Source organism: Nesoenas mayeri, assembly GCF_963082525.1.
Source record: "Nesoenas mayeri genome assembly, chromosome: 2".
Lineage (NCBI taxonomy): Eukaryota > Metazoa > Chordata > Aves > Columbiformes > Columbidae > Nesoenas > Nesoenas mayeri.
In genome coordinates this window covers 25,841,972-25,861,006 of record NC_137543.1, presented here as the reverse complement: position 1 = coordinate 25,861,006, position 19,035 = coordinate 25,841,972, and the positions used below count along the sequence as shown (strand labels likewise).

The 19,035-nt window shown below is 43.0% G+C and overlaps 1 protein-coding gene across 4 annotated transcripts; it reads right to left on the bottom strand.

Annotated features, from left to right (window-relative positions):
- Positions 1-3,559: 3,559 nt before the first annotated feature.
- TP53INP1 (tumor protein p53 inducible nuclear protein 1) lies at positions 3,560-15,885 on the bottom strand. Of its 4 annotated transcripts, none has more exons than XR_013921844.1 (5): positions 15,786-15,885; positions 12,394-12,677; positions 11,592-11,943; positions 6,699-7,010; positions 3,573-3,616 (listed from the first exon to the last, which is right to left on the bottom strand). XR_013921844.1 is itself a non-coding variant. In XM_080339576.1 (5 exons), the coding sequence occupies exons 2-5, from the start codon at positions 12,503-12,505 to the stop codon at positions 6,993-6,995; spliced, it is 516 nt and encodes a 171-aa protein (XP_080195702.1). In that variant the 5' UTR covers positions 12,506-12,677; positions 15,786-15,885; the 3' UTR covers positions 6,959-6,992. The 4 variants fall into 4 exon arrangements, 3 of the variants coding, with proteins under 3 accessions (XP_080195700.1, XP_080195701.1, XP_080195702.1); XM_080339576.1 differs by lacking the exon at positions 3,573-3,616 and adding an exon at positions 9,405-9,438 and having other exon boundaries at positions 6,959-7,010; XM_080339574.1 differs by having other exon boundaries at positions 3,560-7,010.
- Between the last annotated feature and the right edge of the window lie 3,150 nt (positions 15,886-19,035).

Genomic DNA, 19,035 nt, shown 5'->3' with positions numbered 1-19,035 from the left:
TTCTCTGCAGAGCTCCTTTTAACATTCAGGCTGACTTGGGGGCACAATTGTATTTCTTATTATAATGCCCAACTAGGTCATCTTGCTTGGACACAACAACGTAAAGGTTGCACTTCAGGAGAAAGCATAGACTTACAGCACAGCCCACTAGCCTAGTTTTGGTTACTATTCTTTTTCCTTAGCTTGCCCACTAAATGGCAATATAGTTATCCACTTGATTAAGGTATTTGAATGTTCAACTGTCAACCTGCCCAGAAAACTTTGGAACAACCCAAGGGACTTTGACTTCTGAAGTATTAGTTATACAGCACTAGCTCCAGGTCAGTATTTTCATGGAAAAAAAGGCTGTCTGAGAAACAAAACTTTATACACATCCTGTTAAGCCTCAGTTCAGTCCTATTTATGCTAAGACTGATGTGTCATGACCACAGCATGGGAACAGCAGTGCCACAGCAACACCAGTCTGTTCTTTTGATTAGTCATTTCTCTGCATGCCAAAAAGCCTGAACCCTACTTGCAAGCATCACTGAATAATGGAGGCAACAGCTTTTTGTGATTATAAACATGCACTAAAAGAAGCTAATGAGACAAAGAAAGCAGATACTGAACATCTCAATGAGGAAATAGAGTGATTCTTCCATCAGTATTGTTTCAAAGAACAGTAATTAGTATGCTAGTTTCATCAGAGGTGTACAAGGATTTATATAAACAGGAAAACTAGAATGCAAAGTGTAAACTTAAGTCAAGATGACTATATTGATATGACCCTTTATATGAAGATTTTTGTTTTGGCATGAAGAAGTTTTTTTTTAAAAAAAGTGCTAGTTCACGGTGTTTTGTAAAGTGTCCAACCTAAATTTAAAAAGCTGCATTAAGTACAAAATAAGCACCTCCAAGAGGAACACTATCAGTATAGCTAGTTAGGTTATCTGTATGGATATGGTTATACAATCATAGTTGGTCAAACTTTCTCCTGCAGAATACTGTACAGCTTTTAGCATAGACTCTGCTTTGATAAATGTATGGGTCATAAAAATCTACATTTGAAAAGATGGGTGCTTTGTTGCACAAATGTCATTTAATCACTGTCAGATAAACAGATTGCTTTGTCATCCAGTTTGTTCAAAGGGTGAGAATCAAGTCAAGGACTACTTGCAGCAACTCAACCCACACAAGTCCCTGGGGCCCAGCAGCTTGCATCCAGTGTGCCAAGAGAGCTAGCTGATGTCCTTGCAAGGCCACTCTCCACTGTCTTTGAAAAGCCACAGAGATTGAGGATCCCTGATGAGCAGAGGAGGGGAAAAAAAAAAAAAAATCATATATCTATATATATATATATATAGATATATGTATATACATACATACATTTTCAGCAAAAGCCAGAAGAACACAACCCATATAAGACCAGTGAGCCTATTACTTACATTTAAATGGAATTTCTCATATTTCAGCTTGCACCCATCACCTTTTGTCCTTTCACTGGGCATCACTAGAGAAGAGCCTGGTTTTGTCTTCTTTACTGCCCCATGTTTATATATCCTGACGAGATCCCTCCTTTTCTTCTCTAGCATAAACAATCCCAGCTCTCAGCCTCTCCCTATTTCAGTCTTCAACCCAATTATTGTCTCCCTGGCCTCTTGCTGGGTCCACTCCAGTATGTCCATGTGTCTCTTATCCTGGGAAGATCAGCACTGGACACACTCAGCAGCGCTGAGAGGAAGGATCACCTTCTTCCACCTCCTAGCAACACACTACCTGATGCAGTCCAGGAAGCTTTTAGTTTTTGAGGCCACAAGGGTACATTGCTGGCTCATGATTGACTTGGTATCCACCAGGACCCCCAGGGCTTTTTCTGACAAGGTGCTTTCCAACCACTTGGCCTCCAGCCTGTACTAGTACCTGCAGTTACTTTTCCCCCCAGGTACAAGACTCCACATTTCCCTTTGTTGAATTCATGAAGTTCCTGTCAAGCCATTTTTCTCCAGTCTGTTGAGGTCCTTCTGGATGGCAGCCCAGCCCTCTGGAGTATAAACAACTCCTGTCTTCTGCAAGCTTGCTGATTGTGCCCTCTGCCCCATGACCCAAGTCATTAATGAAGGCTTTAAACAACGTGAGCTTCAGTATTGCTAGGGGACACCTGTAGCAACTGGCCTCCAGCTGGGCTCCATGCCCCTGGTCACAACTCTCTGAGCACAACAGTTCAGCCAGTTCTCAACACACCTACTCACCATCTACTTACATGGTCCATTATTAACCCATTTGGCAGTGTGTTATGTGGGACACTGTGAAAAGCCTTGCTAAAGTCAAGATACACTGTATCCACTGCTCTCCCCTCATACACTGAGCCAGTTATCTAATCTGGTTCCTCCCAATCACCTTCTTGTTCACATTTGGAAATGGTTTCCAGGGTTATTTGCTCCATCACCTTCCCAGAGATCCATATGAGACTGACTGTCTTGTAGCTCCTCTTGTCCTTCTTGAAAATAGGAAGGATATTTGTTTTGTGGTGGGTTTTTTTTGTTTGTTTCCCTTTTTTTTTTTGTGGGTGGGTGGGGTTTTTTTAGCCCTCAGGAATCCTGTCCATTGTTATCACCTTTAAGATAATTGAGAACAGATTCACAATGACATCAGCCAGCTCCTTCACCATTCACAGCTATGTCCCATAGATCTGTGTACATACCATCTCTTTAGGTGTTTCTTTCTCTATCTCAGCCAAGGGTTGATCTTCTTCAGTCTAGCCTTTCCCACTGGCCTCAGGGGCCTGCGATTCCCAAAGGCTGGTCTTACCAGCACAGACCAAAGCAAAGATGACCTCAGCCTTCTCCATGTCCCTTGTCACAAGGACTCCTGCCCTGTTTAGCAGAAGGCTCACATTTTCTCTCATCTTCCTTTTGCAGCTCATATATCCATGGAAGGCCTGGTGTCCTCTGCATCCCTTGCCAGGTTCTATCGCAGATGGCTCAGCTTTGTCTTTCCTAACACCACCCACGGGCATTTGCACAGGATCCCTATGTCACTCACAGGTTACCTGTCCCTGCTTCCACATCTTGAATGCTAACAACTGCCTTCCACACAGCTTCTTCATGGTGGTGCATGACAGGAGGATGAAAGGCAATGGGTATGAGTTGACACAGGAGAGCTTCAGCCTGGATAAGGAAAAGCCTTCTCCCCACCTTGTGCACGTTCTTAAGTGACAGTGTGTTTTTCTCTCTGGCCTGTTCACCTATGGCACTTTTGCATTCTGACCAGGAAATGCAGCAGCTGGCAGATGTATGAAAGACTACTTATACCATGCATGATCACTTGATCAGCATCACTAGGGAAGAGCCTGGTTTTGTCTTCTTTACTGCCCCATGTTTATATATCCTGACGAGATCCCTCCTTTTCTTCTCTAGCATAAACAATCCCAGGAATTTCTGGGATTTCCTGAGGAATTTCTGTACCAGAGCAAGCACTCCGAGATACTCAGTACCTGTACCTACCACACCTCAATAGGGTGCTCAGGCATTTGCATTTTGACCGACCTGTAACATAAAAGAACAGACTGACAATTTTTAATAGGCCATTTTTTTATTGAGAGTTAAGATCATGTCCTCCCCATGGTGAGCAGAACGCACTAGGAAAACAAAATACAGAAGATTGCTTTAGAAAATACACACCGGTTAAGCAATACTACTTTTTGGCAAAGTGCTGTATTTTGTTGGTTTTCAGCTTGTGTTAAACTATTAAAAATAAGAGCCAGACATTCTTTCATATCAAAAGAACTGCTACAAATAGAAAAGTGGCTCTGGAGAGAAGCTGCCATATATGCATAGACTGATGTACAGTATTAATCCTAACTGAAATGTCCCTTTTGAATCTTCAAGTTTGCTGTGTAGAAGGCACAGTTTAAAATGCAAATCTATTAACCAATACATATGAAAATACAGTTTCAGCAAGATTCATGAATATCAATCAGTATGAGACAGTGCAAGGCCTCCACTTTCACACGAAAAAACACACACTTTAATACAATTCAAAACCCATATAAAAAGCCACACAGTTCACTACTAAAACAGAAAACCAAAACAAATTAAATTGCCCAATAGCTCCAGGCACAAACCAGGGCTAGACCAACATAAATATGTAAAACAAATCAACAAAAAGCCATTGATGCAGCACTATCTCGCGCAATAATATGGTTTCCAATATTACAAATTGAGAAGCACAGCTTTGTGCAACAAAACAGTTTATATCCTGAAAGATATAGGCTTTCATCACCAGAAAGTTATCTAGTAATGTAGTATAAAAAGATCAGTATCTCCCAATTCTAGGAGCAGTCTAAAGTTGCATTTACTTGCCTATGGAGAAAAACAGACCAAGGCTCTCATTGTAATGCCTGGGAGCCTTATACTCTCAACTCCATCTCCCTGTTAACAGTTAAAGGATTACTTACTCCTTCCAACATGGGGAGGTGGAGACTCCATCTTCCTTCATTTCACTTTAAGAAAATTAAAGCTGAAGGAAAGTAGTTACCTTTATATAAAGAAAAGTGATACAGGAAAGCAAAGGATTTTCCTGAGCTAGAAAGTTGGCAGTGAGGAGAAGGAAGTTTAAGCTGGGCACAGAGTTGGAGTGATAAAAGTAGATAATCTGAGGCAAGTAAGAGTATTTATGAAGGCATGATAGACTGATGAAACTGCAGCTATTTGCAGGTAAACCAGAGTATTTGGACCACAAAAGAACTGTTGTATGGACATGGGCACATACTGCTGAAAAGAATAGGAATCAAATCTGTTTTGGAAACTCAAGATGAGACCAATCTTGTTCTCTTTCACTGTCCACATGAATTTCATGTGCCTTAAAAAGACTAGTGTGTCCAGGAAAGCATCACTTGCTTTTATACTTTCAACCATTTGTCAACATCCCTTTGCAACAATTCTAACTAATCCCAGTGAAGCAGCACATCTGCAGCAAGAGATTATAAATGCTGTTTCCTGTACACTAAATATATTCCACAACAATTACAGCTGCAGAATGTGCAACAGTACCACTACATCAAGGCCAATACAAATTGTTGGGGTTTTGCTTCAGTGAAATTGAAGCATTCGGCTGCACTTAAAATACTTCATAGGTCTGGAATAATTCACATTATTCATCTTGCCTGGTATTAAAAAGACTCCTCACATGACTCCTTATACTAACTTCTGTATAAGGTCTACTGGAAGACACGGTTGAATGTCATGTTAACACTTTAATGCCCTAGGCACTAAACACAAGGGGGAAAAAAGCAAACAAACAAAACAGTAAGTCACATTAAGCACTGACAGAAAGGGGGATAAATTTACTTATGCTTCCCCCTTCTTTTTGTGCAGATTTCTGCTTCCTCACCTCCATAGCCATTTCATCTACTTCCCAGATTGATTTATCAGGATTTGGCATGCTATATGGCTGCTGTGTAAAACACACAGTCTTTGTTAACAGGTGAACTTTACTTTTTTAAGGGCCTGCCAACTTCCAAAACATCTTGCACGGTGTTCTTAAGAAAACTACTTGTTAGTTTTGAATGGCTTTTTTTTCCTGTTGGCTCACAGAATCGCTATCCAGTCCTTCTGCCCCCAATGGGCTAGAAGAACAATCACTGCTGATCTCTCTCAGTTTTTGTATACCTTGTTATCACCAGGTTTAATTCTGTACTGTTTTTCAGCATGCTCTTCTCCCTGCCACACACTGCCCTTCATTTCCAGTCACAATTAACTCAGACTTCATTTTCACAGAGAGAGAAAGAGATACAATTAGAACTTCTGATAAAATTTTCTTTGTAGCTACATTTGAGCTACCCTCAATCCGTAAATATGAGAATCTAACAGCAATTAGCAGCTCAGAAATAGCTGTCCATCAGCCTGACTTCTTTAAAGAACAGTCAGCTACTGATGGGATTAAAAGAATGGTTGAACCACCATATTTTTCCTTTAACTAGACTAGCAATTAAATGAAATAGGGTAGGGGAAATACATCTTTCAAAGACAGAAAGAGAAATAGTTAGAGAAAGGGAGCAAGAACTGTACCAAGTAAAACTCAGTTCATCTCTCTGGGTTGTGCATCTGCACTTAACCCACAGGTCCACTTTTCCTTCCACTCCACTGTGAGGTACTACATCTGTAACACCAGTGCCATATCATTCTGCAACAATATTGCGGGGGGGGACATTTAACCCCTTTCTGATACACATATTAAGTACCCAACACACCTACAGAGACTCCACTAACAGAAGTAGGTACTAGGTAATTTAGATTAGATGTCCTTCTTGTAACAGTTCAGCATAGCTATATAATATCCGCCAGCAGCTATAGTATTTCCTTGTTAGACAGTAATCATATGTCGAATACAGATACACAAGCTGCCAAGTACTGGTCATTAAAGCACATAGCTAACCTCAAATTTTCTAACTCCACTTGGATTAATGCAAAATGTAACTGATTTCCATCTCAGTTAAGTTTCTTTAAAATACCAACTAAGAACCCATCTATACATCATAGTTTATAAAACAGCACACAAACTATTGTACTGACAGGCTTCCAAGACATTGATATTTAACATCAATGTTTAGGGCTTGCTGCAAGATGTTTGGAGATTTATGTGTAATTTCAAACAAATGCAACACTAGTTACGATTGTATTTGAGGGATTGATGATCAGCTTCAGATTGACCACACTTACCTACGCATGAAAACAAGAGTAACCTAAGACAATTAGACCATAGATTAAAACCACAGGAGCCATCAGTAATTGAACTGACGCTGGCAAGGCTGGTGAACAAACAGTCCATTGTGCTTGATTTGCCGAGAGTGGCAATCCCTGGTAAGGTTTTGGCGACGAAGACCATTTCTGCTGAGATAGTGTCTTTCATTATGCTCTTTTATCCAGTGGGTAGGACGAAAGCTCTTGTTTTTTTCCAGAAAAGCTGAACGAGTAGCAAGAGCTGTGACGTAGCAGTGAACACGCTGTCCCGTTTCATTTTGGGCCTCCAGTCTAGAAACATAACAAGCAGGTATCAGTCATTACTGAATTGCACTGGAAAGACATGCAAACCATAGAGGGTGAGAGAACATGGACATGAACATCCATTGTTTCAAAAGGGCATCCTCCTACTTGACAGGGCTTTGGGCTGAGGCAAGGTCAAGCCAGTTTAGGAAAACCACCTGCTAAGTAATGCGTAGTGCTGCTAGCTCACATTTAGTGTGAAGGCACCACAATAGGCTTTGGACTTCTGGTGTATTATGCTATTGCACCCTTCCCCACCACACCACACTAAGGCCAAGATGCAAAATAGATCAGAAACAAGGCACTATGTGTCACACTGCTCCAGCTTTAGAAGACTTTGGAGTTATCCATTAGGCAAAGTTTGGTTTAAAATCATCTTGAATGTAGGTGGTTTGGCCTGAAAACAGCAGCACACTAATGAAAGTGTGTTTAGATTGCCAGCCACACAAGTAAATCCAAACAATGTTTATGCAGAGGAATGGGAAAGATAGACCAGTTGTGACACACACAGAAAATAACTTAGAAGGACTGTTCCCCAGCCAGCCTTCTAAATTTCATGAGCAAAGAGTCAGCAGTTCTGGAAAATCCTTATTCCATCATGCACTACTGAAAAAATACAAACCAGCAGCCTACGCAAGCAGGGACTGACGTACTGAAAAAGGACTTCCCTACTTGACAGAACAATCACTCGTGTTTCCTGAAACTTCCAAAGTGAAGCTAAAAATAGCCTAGCAGTTTTAAAAGCAAAGCAAACCGCAAGCCCGAGTGCCACAGCTGTTGTGAGACCAGCGGTATTGGAGTTACCTGCCTCCTCCCTCCCCACCCAGGACCCAACTACCAGCTCTCAACTCAGTGGTGCCCTGGAAGGGCATCTGCAAAAGCAGGAGATTGCTCAGGCATGAGCAAGAAGCCTCTTGTGAAGTCAATTTTTCAGCACTAACATGCCTCTACAATAAAAATCTCCTCTGGAGGAGCTTAAGTTGCTTGTATTGTATGACGTCTCTGTAGATGTAAGTCTCATCCCCTGTGCCCACACTACATGCTCTCAGCCTTGCTCTTGGGGTCCTGCAGGTGCCTGGCAGAGAATTGAGCTCTTTTGCCTCCCCACACTCCACACTGGAGCAAAGCACTCTGTCAGCAAGGGAGTCCTCCTCCCTCCTCTCTGCTTTTTCCTTTTAAATATCCAAATCCACTTGCTTTTGGCTCCTTGGCTAGCTTGAGATGACTGACTAAAGCCTACAGACTCCAGAATAGTCATGTGTGACGTGTTGATTTTTCCCCATTTACTCACTGGATCATGTCCTAAACTTAGCACTTGAAATACCAAGCAAGAAATAAGTGAATAAGACAGTACAAATCAATTCACAGTGCCTTGTAAACACTTTGTCTATGCAGATTACACCAGTTTAACTTACATGAGTGTGCCTGCAAGCATGGAGCTACTGTTTTCTACGTGGAGCCATCCCTTAACAGGTTCAACAGTGCTAGAGGTAGAACTTCAGCCTAAAGCTTTCTTGGGAAAGCTTTAAGGAGCTGGGAAGCCACACCACATTGTGTTATTAGAACCCATATTTCTTAAGCATGCCCTTGCTGCATGTCATTAACTAGTGAAAGGAATCAAGTTCTAATACATAGGATTGTGGTTTGTTATGGAAAAATGACTAGGCTTGATGAACAGGGGGAAGTTTATACAACAGCCTTCTCCTTTGAAAGGAGTTTAAAAGGAAAAACAGATTTCCTTTGCAAAAGGAGAAAAACTGGTTTAAAATTCCTGGTTGAAGATGTTTGAGCTCTTTTCCCCTCTTATCAAATACCCTTCCAGCACTGGTTTGCAAACCAACACTCTTCTACTTGCCATCTCAAAGTGAGACTGGGATAGCAGAGGTGATTTGAATTAGATAGAAGGCCACATACTCTTTCAAAATGTAGCACTCTGCTATCTTAGTAGTTGCCTTTGGTAGCCTGGCCCTACAGAGCTGGACACAGAACAGGGCTGATGAGCCTCCACCAGCGTGGTCAAAATGCCATTTTAGAGGGGCTGCACCTAAAGGCAAACGGCCACTACATGCATTTGCTGCTATGTTCTTGGCATCTATTTTGCTAGAAAGCATAAATATTCTGCTAGTTGCGCTATAGAGCCAGACCTCACAAGAAACATTAAAGGCTTCAGGCCCCACCCCAATTAATACTTAAGTAATTTTTTCTGCACTTAGCATTTTGGTTTGTTAAAGCAGGAGTAGTTAGGCTTGATCAAGTAACATCATTTGGCACAAGGGTTAGTCCTAAAACCAGTATTGTTTTGGCAGACAAGGCTCTAGATGAAGCAGTGTTGCTAGCAGCCTGATCAAACAAAAAGCACTGTCCCAAAACAGTAGTACTTACTGTGCCAGTGTGCCTTAAGCAGCTTTTCTTGGCCCTACAATGTTAAATGGCCAACCATTAAACCACTAATGACTTCAAAACAGTTTTTGAAACTTACTGCATTACCAGTGTAAGCAATTTTACCAGTTTCTGTAATTTACCTCAGCTTTAGACTTCAGTCTACTCCCAGTTCTGCCACCCTAAATAACTCTTTACAAAAGTCTCAGTCCTCTGACAAAGCAACAGCACCGAATTAAATGTGAAGAAACACACCAGTTGAGGCCACACACCTTTAGCTTTGCAACACATTAAAGCAGCTTAAATGTGCAGCACAACACAAGATTTGTCTCTAGAGGAATTTATACCTGTATCCCTAGTTCACAAGTCTGAGAAAAGTCAGAGTCTTACTTTGCATGTTGCTATCCCCCGTAATCAGTATTTTAGATAAGCTGATCTGCTGTCTTTCACTAGGGTATGTCTTACAGCCTACAGTTCTCTTGCAGGTTCCTTCAGATCCTCAATTTAAAGGTGCTATGTGCTCACAGCTTCCCCTCGATTTAAGTTAAACTAGACCCCTCATGCTTAACATCACAGACTGCCCTCTCCAAATATTTATACAAATCCCCTGGTCTCCAAGATCAATGGAGCAGCAATATATTTCAATACTATACAGCAGCATGTCATCTCAGAGTCACACACTTCTTTGATGTAAGAACTTTAAATATGGCAAGGACATCAGAAAAGTCAATGGGCATCCACCTACAGCAACTCTACCATTACACTGACTTTTTTCAATGTGTAACAAAGCTCACCATATTATGTTGGCTTTTTTTCCAATTGTTTCTAAGTGTAGGCACCAGACAGGAGGACAAGTCAGTCTTTGTTATTAACCAGGATTCACAAAACACCCCTTTGTTTTCAAATCCACGAATACATGGACAAGTGTGGAGACATGATGGCAAAAATACTCTATTTGTATACATCTATGGATACTTGCATACACGCATAGTCCTTGAATGAATCCAGATGAGGGCAACAAAGCTGGTGAAAGGGCTGGAAGGAATGTCCTGTGAGGGGCAGCTGAGGACTTTGGGCTGGTCTATTTTGGGCAAAAGGAGGCTGACGGGCAACCTCATTGCTCTCTGCAGATCCCTGAGGAGGGGACGTGCAGAGGGAGGTGCTGAGCTCTGACCCTTGGGATCCAGTGACAGGACATGTGGGAATGGTTCAAAGCTGCACCATGGGATGTTTAGATTGGACATGAGGAAGCATTTCTTTACTGAGAGGGTGGTCAAACACTGGAATAGGCTTCCTAGAGAGCTCATCAGTGCCCCAAGCCTGTCATTGTTTAAGAGGCATTTGGACAATGCTCTTAATACCATGCTTTAACTTTTGGTCAGCTCCAAAGTAGTCAGGCAGTTGGCCTAGAAGATCACTGCAGGACCCTTCCAACTGAAATAGTCTATTCTATCATATATCACTATACTCATATTTGTATATTCTGGGCATTTACCACTGAAGAAGCAGCGCACAACAACCATGCATCTGCAATAATTCCACATGGTCAGATCTTTAGGACTCCCAAAAGAAAAAGAAATCTAACTGCACAACTTTTACCTTGCTAAAAGTAGAAGTCTGCAGCATAAATTTTTACCTTGACGTAAGTTTTGTGCAATATTTCTGCTTGCTTTTGTTCCACAAGTCATCTGTGGAAAAACGTAATCCTGCCCTAATCTATCACTAGGTTGAGGAACATAAAATATCAAAATAGACTTCCTTGTCAGGATAGTTAAAGTAATATTTTACATCTCACAAGGTGACTGAAAGGGTTCTGACTAATAGTTATAAAAAATACACATAGCTATGGAGGGGGCAAAGTACTTTCAAACCTACGTTATCAGCTATCCAGTTAACTGCCACCAGTTTCAACAGGACTGGAGTATATTCTGTGAGGGAACAATTAAGCTCCATAAATATTCACCACAGTGTCAAAATAGCATACCCAACCATTTCCTGCCAGGGTCATCTTGTATAACATTTTTTCTAAGCAGGCAGCCCTGACCACCATACCCACCTTGTCTAGTATCCATGCTTTATTCACTTGCTCTAAAATAAGCTGGAAAATTCAGTATTAAGTGTCCAAGCTGATCAAGTAGAAACCAGATATTTTCAGCAACAGAGCTCCTTGACAAGAGAAGTCAGACATACCTGGGACTACCTGGGCTGTGAAACTCCTCATCGCCACATCCAGTCTCATTAAGGCTGTGACAGGTATTGTGGACAGCATACACAGACATGCTGGGATGCTCTATGAGGAGGTTCTCCATCGGACTGGTTTCCACCTTAATAGTGGTTAATCCACCTGCAGTAAAACATGGGGGTGGGGTGATAAACCAGCTCTCCTCCATAGGACATGACTCGAACTGGATGAAGCAAGACTCGCTGGCTTCTGGCAAGTGTTCCAAGGGGGACGGTAAACAAGAGAAGACGGGTGAGCCATCCACAACCGATGCTTCAGTGATGTCTGCTTCCTCCACGGAGCAATTAGTGCAAGCGTCTGCTGTAGGTGGCCATTAGTCAGTTGAGAGGAACCCATGGAAGTTGGTGATTGCAGGGGGTCGAAAACAACAAGGTTGCACATAGCCAGAAACAGGACATAAAAAACAAAACAAAGAAACAGAAATAAACTCCTATCAGCATGTACATTTTTTTTTTTTTAAAGGGGAGGTGAAAAGGGAGTTCCCTGACAAACCATGCTACACACGTAAAATAACTCTTATCAGTAAAACAAGACAATTGTGTAATGAGTCAAACACATTTTATCTGTTCTGCTGAAGCCTGTGTCAGGCTTATAAACCTGACATCATTTTTCTCATCAGTTTACACAACATGTTTTGGTACATTTGTTTGGAAGACACCCTACTATCTAATCCACACTGTTTTTTCTTAGTTAAAGTTTCTCCCAAGCTACTGACTTCTAGGCAGAGCTTACATTTGACAGACACCTTACCTATAAAGTCAACCAGAATCCACTCGTCATCTTCTTTCTCACTGAACTCTGGCTCTTGGCTGGACAAGCTATTAATCTCTCCCATGAGCATGTTATTTAACCTCTGGAACATCACTAAGGCAGGAACAAGACTTTGGTTGGTAGGTCTTTATACCCAAGGTTCAAGGCACAGCTCACACTGTACTAGCAGAGTGGCACAGACTTGAGACTGAAGTGCATAGATGCTCTATCAGCTTAGGTACAGGACACGCAGAGGCATGACTGGTAAACAGTTTATGTGAAACCTGCAAAAAAATTGTGACAGGGGTCTTAATGACAAAGCAATATGTAACACCCCTAGGGAACAAATTAAAAACCCTTGCATTAGTGCAGTCTGAGGCATCAGTGAACATTTTTCCCCCAAAAGAAGAGGCAGCTTCACTGGCATTCACCATTCTCTCCCACTTAGATACACACAGAAAAACCCTAGGTCCCTCCTCAGAGCTGAGTGCCTTCTTCTATATCCTCCTCCTCCCTGTGCAAAGGTCTGTTTGGCTGCCGATCCCCACATTCTCCTATGGGAGGAGAGGACTTTTGTACAGGAGTCTTGCACCTACACGCACAGAGATGCTCCCCCAGCTCCCCACCTGTCTTCCTCCTGGTCACACAGAGATGTGAAGGGCAAGTGCACATTGTCTGCTCCAGACATGGCATCTCCCCTGTTGACACAGCCTCACCGCTCCCCCAGAGACTTCTGCAAGGGCCCCCAGGGGTGCCCATGGCAGCGCATCTTCTTTCTCCCATCACACACAGACACCACAGGAAGGCACATCCCCTCTTCAGGTTCAAAGCACACTACATAGTCAACGGTGGGATCATTTTCACAGCAAGTTCTCAACTAGCCATCTATGGTAAGTATAAGTAATAAGGAAAAGTAACTTGTATGCTTAATCAAAACTAAGGTTTATTTCTCAATACACTTCCTTAAATCTACATGTAATCAGTCACCATAAGCCCAAACTCTATATTTGGTAGTTAAGATGAAAAATCCCATCACTGCTGAGAAGCTGAATGTTCAACTGCCTCAGATCAGCATGCTTACAGCCTTTGAATATTTATGTATGAGCCAATAAACAGAAGCCATTAAAGTAGCTGAATAAGTAAAGACTATACATGAAAAATAGTCATATTAATTACAGGTTAATTCCACCATAGAAATATTTGAATTATCACAGCATGTCAGAATTATTACAGATTAAATACTTGTTTAATAATTAAATAGAGAAGAAGATATGCATGTAAGAGGGTATGTGTGCCTGCATTCGGGAAGAGAAAGGGAGTAAGACACAGTACACTAGACAGATCCAGACTACAACCCATAACGAGTATTATTTAAGGCCAGTATATCCTTTTTCACCCTATAACTCTCACTGAAGAGTCATTTTGGCCTCCTAGATCATTCTACCCCAGGACCACAGACCCCATCACCACCTTCTTCAATGCAAAGACAAGCTCCATACAACACAGCTCCTAGAAACATTTATGCAGCTACCTCCTTACTCAAACAGCACAAAAGGATAAGATTAGAATTTAAAGTAGCCTTCAGAAGCAATATGGAAAAGTACAGGCTAACTCAAGAGTTGTTACTCACTCTAGTTCTTCAAGAGGAACTGTCAGCTGCAGGAAAACACAAGCCTAGGAACAACTGGCTCAGCTGCAGTAGTGATAAAAGACCACACCTGAAAATGAAGCATCTTGTCTCTCTTAAAGAGAACTACAAGAATGATCAGAAGTTTAAAGAAAAGCAATAACATTTTAAAAATGGAAAGGCTTAACAGAGAGAAGGAAAAATGACAACAGCAGTCAATTATGTGAAGAAAGAGGCAAACATTTATTCCCCTCTACATTCACAGCAAGGAGAAGTGGCTTTTAACTGCAGTAAAGTTCAGTTTTCAGTGGTTACTAGCAGGAAACACTTTTAACCATTAAGGTTGCTAAGCCCTGGGTGGGTTACCTAAGGAAATGCCAAATGCCCACAATGCTCCTAAGAATCTTCTTGAGAAGGTTTGAGCACTTCAGATACAGATTGAGTTTGCCATGGATAAAGAAGCAGACTCCAAGTGAAAGCCTGAAGTCTGTAGCTTTCCAGTTATCTTCCACATCCATCCCTAACCCTCTGCTGGCACAAGGCCTATGAACAAAAGAGTTTGTTTTTTCTTTAGGCAAACTAGCAAGCCATAGCATAATTGCTGGTCAGCACTGGCTTTCCCTGTACTCCCACTGCCGCATGCATGCTTTACTGCTTTCCTAGATGTAGCCTGGAAGTACCTTCAGGCAAGGGCTGTCTTTTTGTTCTGTGTGTACAGGGGAACAAGATGAGTGCTCTCACTCCTACATTAGGGCTCCATAGGCATCACGGCAACATCAACTAATTAACCCCTAACAAAGAAAAGGGACATCACCATTCCTGAGAATACAAGCTAAACAAACTACAGCTTTTGGTCCATAAATATCTTCCTGTAGATCAAAAGCAGGCTGTCCCATTTTCCCTTCCCCCCAACTCAAGGAGGTTTGAAAAAACCACACATCTGAATCATTTGGAAACTAGGTGATGTCTTCACATCCTTTTGGACAAGTGCCTTTAAACATGCCACACTTCCATGCTATTGTGTAAGTCAGATGGGAACCAAGAAGTGACACTTATTACGGGCCATCGTTAGGGGAGGCGAATGAGACAGCGGCTGAAAGAGAGGTACAAGGTGCTCCCGTCTCAGACAGGATCTACCAGCTGCAAGAAAAGACAGGACCAGGAAGAGCTGACTCAGCTACAGTAGCGATAAAAGGCTGTTACAGATAACACATCCAAGGCATGCCAACAACATTGAATTGCTGCTTTAATTTTTTTTTCATTCTATCCTAGCAGAGATAGAGTGCATTCTAAGTTAAAAAAAAAAAAAAAAAAAAAGAAACAAAAGACAAGACACCCTTCCCAACTTCCCAAATCCCTTCTGCAGTCCTCTGTTCGCCTCTGGCCGCTGATCCCCCCGTGCCCTCAGCTCCGCAGCCGCTCGGTTACCAGCAGGAGGCTCCAACAAGCCGCTTTCCGCGGAGCGGCGGCTGACCCGGCAGAGCCCGCGGCAGCTGCGCACCTTCCCGGCTGCGCCCGGAGCCCTGCCCGCCGCTGGGCGGGGGGACGGGACTACCGGCTGCTCGACAGCCGCGAAAACGGCAAAACCCTCCCGGCCTCGGTGCTTCCCGAGGAGAAAGAAGCCGGGATGGGCGCCCAGAGAGACGGGAGCTCCGCTGCCGCTTTTCACCGTCTGGCCCGGGCGCTCAGACCACATTACACCCCGCCGTGCGTGAGCAGGGACACCGGCAGCGAGCCCAGCCCCAGTCCCGCAAGGCAAACTCACCCGGATCGCGCTACTCCCGGCTCCGCGGCCGCACAAAATTCTGCGCCCCGCGGAGCCCTTTGTTGTTATAGCCGCGGAGCGCAGCTGACGGACCGGCCGCCCCGGCCCCGCCCCTCCCCGCCCCTCCGCCAATGGGCGCCGCCGCCGGCTGTCGCTAACGCACGTGACGGGCGGGCAGGGACGCGGCTGGGGGAGCCGCGGGGCGGGGGCGGGGCCGAGCCGCCTGGACACGCCCCCACACGCCCCGCCCCCGCCCCGCCCTCACGTTGGTCGTCGGCTGCAAATAAATTTGCGAAATTTGAGGTAATAAAGTGCTGAACACGGTGTGGGAGGCTGCTTGTGAAATTCACTTGGAAAGCAGGTGGTTATGAGCAGAGGTAATTAATTGTACAAAATATTCATTAACAATGGAACAAAATATGCAAGTTAATTGAACATGCGTGTTTGATTAATAATTAAATATGCACAGTCTTGATTTATGGGGTCTTCAAAGAGCATCTAGTACAACCTCCCTGTTGTGGGGAGGGACATCTTGTACTAGGTCAGGTTGCTCAGAGCCCCGTCCAACTCGGCCTTAAACACTGTGGGGCATCCACAGCTGGCTGGGGCAACCTAGTCCAGGGGCTCACTGCCTTCATATTCAAAAACATCTTCCTTATATCAATCGAAATCTACCCTCTCTCAGTTAAAAAAGATTACCCTTTGTCCTGTCACTACTGTTACTTGGTAAAAAGTCTGCCCCCATCTTTCTTCTAAGCCCCATTTAAGTAGGCAGCAATAAGGTCTCCCCGGAGCCTTCTCTTCTCCAGGCTGACCAGCCCCAGCTCTCTCAGCCTGTCCTCACAGCAGAGCTGTTCCATTGCTCTGATGGTATTTGTGGTCTCCTCTGGCCCCTCTCCAACAGGTCCATGTCTCTGCTGTGCTGAGGGCTCCAGAGCTGGACGCAGGACTCCAGGTGAGGTCTCACCAGAGCAGAGCAGAGGGGCAGAATCACCTCCCTCAACAATTATTAGGTTGAAGGACATCACCTGGGTTGCACAGTTTCCAAATCACACATCTGAAGCCTTAGAAAACTTGTGCATTAGGTCACTTACCCCATCCCCTCCCTCTCTAAGGAAAAGAAGATGAACACAAATGCAGTGCTATTCTGAGAGATGAGCAGCTAAAAGGAAAGGAGTTTCCAGGCAGTGGGGTTACGGTCCAGGAGAGCTGGCAGAGCCGTGCTGCACACCTTTGGTCACTTAATACAACTCTGGATATATCGGAGTGTTAATAGTCGCTTTAGATTACAGGCCAGGCAAATATCTCCGTCCTTTGGAAGACAATGAAATAAATGGGTGATGTGGGGCCAAACAGTGTTTTACAAGCAATACACCTTAACAATTTAGGATTTTTCGTGATTTCAGTAGCGCTGCATAACTTGATTTGTAGCAAGCAATAATAACATTTTCTACTAAAACATAAGGCGTGCAACATGATTGTGTTACAGTTGCTGGAGCCCAGATAAACTTCTTGATCTTTTAACCTCAGTGTTTAATAATATCTTTTTTGTATTTTTTTTTTCCTTGTAAGGACAAAGCTTTTCTATGTGAAACAAAATGGAGAAAGTAAATTTTGGAAAAATGCTGTAAAGTGTCTTCCTGTGGCTTGGAATAGGCTGTGTAACTTGACTGACAAACTGCATAGCTGTACGATTTGCAATATTTTTGCAAAAACTTCAAATGTCTGGTATTTGAAAACACTCTTCTGGGTTCAAGTAACTCTTCTTGAATTATTAAATCAACTTTATTTTTATAACATCAGCACTATCAAAGCATGTAAACTGTATGTTTGATTGAACTTTTGCTTTATAAATGGAAGCAACTCATGAAAAAGCCCACAAAATCAATGATATTTTCAATGATAGGGGCTCCAAGACTGAAGGGAGAAAAGGGGGAGGGGAGATGGCAGAAGCAGTGCATGTCTGTGAATTCGAGATAGGCGAGACAGAAAATTAAATTTACAGAATAAATGCCCTAAAGGATTTATTTCTATTGCAAATTTACATTGTGTTAGAACATGTTCATTAAGGCGATACAAAGCACCTAGTGTAGACAAGAACTGTCATGTTTGGCGGCTGAGTTACCTAGGGTCAACAACAAATGTTAAACATAGTAGTCTTTGTTTATAGTGGCTGTTATATTAAGCATTAAGTGTTAATCAATTAACATCATGTATTTTTCCAGTGTAGGCAAGCCCCAGGTAGGCTTGGGTTTTATTTGAGACACAAACTCCTAATGAAATTAAAAGGTCAGTGTTTGTATTTCTTAAAGTCCCCTGAGAAGCAGTTAAAGGGATAGAAGCTCTTCTCTTTCTGTAAGTGTTGCTCTTCATTTCTTTCCTCTTCATTTCACTTATCTCTTAATTTCCTATTGTCACAAAATGGTGGCAACACTGGACTTGCTTATTCTTTCCTCCAAATTGCGTTGCTGTTGGCAGGAGAGAGGCAGATCTGAAAGCCACCCCTCTTCTCAACCTGGCAGCCAGCACACTTTTGTTCCAGACCTGGCAAGTACTTAGGCATATAAATGGTTTCAAATGAAATAAATTACATGTGTGGACTTAAATACCTGCTGACCGAGGGCTCGGGTATTTCATCCTGCACTCACAGAGGTCAATGACAAATTTTCTGGTGATTGCAATGGTGCAGGTTGTGGCCTTAGATGCTTTATGCAAAGTCTTTCAACGCAATTAGCCTTTCTATTGACTCTAATGGTTGTTAGATCAGGCCCCCAGACAGTAAAAGAAATATAGTCTCTTTCATCTAGGGCTTGCTGGACATACAAGTTGACTCAGAGATTGGTCTTCCCTTGAGGAACTTTACTTCTATATTTGTATTTGTATTACAGAAAAAATTTCTGAAGCAATCTCTGGAGCAGGGACACCAGTCATGTTTCCAATCATAAGTGCCCTTGCATGATTCTGAATTATTGGTGGGGGTTAAGAGAGAGTCCATTGTACTTTCTGTGTGCTCAGTGGTGGCTCAGTGGCACAGCCATGGCTGCAATTTTTTCCCTGTGCATCCAGAGTGCTCTGTGTGTCACAGGAATTGCAAACGCCTGGGCAGCGGTCCCCTGCTATTCCAGCTGTATTGATTTTTCCAAATCCTGGGCATTAATGCAAGGCATGATCTGTTGTCTGGGTTCCCACTGTGATGAAATACTCCAGCAGTATTTAGCAGGCACAATGCATGTCTGGCCATGGAGTGCAG

Bases quoted from the DNA above. Each gene is read 5' to 3' on its own strand.
- TP53INP1 (XM_080339574.1), bottom strand. From the start codon at position 12,505: ATGTTCCAGAGGTTAAATAACATGCTCATGGGAGAGATTAATAGCTTG. The intron at 11,944-12,393 runs GTAAGGTGTCTG...GGCCACCTACAG, and splicing joins GATTCTGGTTGACTTTATAG to CAGACGCTTGCACTAATTGC. The intron at 7,011-11,591 runs GTATGTCTGACT...TTATGTTTCTAG, and splicing joins CACAGCCCAGGTAGTCCCAG to ACTGGAGGCCCAAAATGAAA.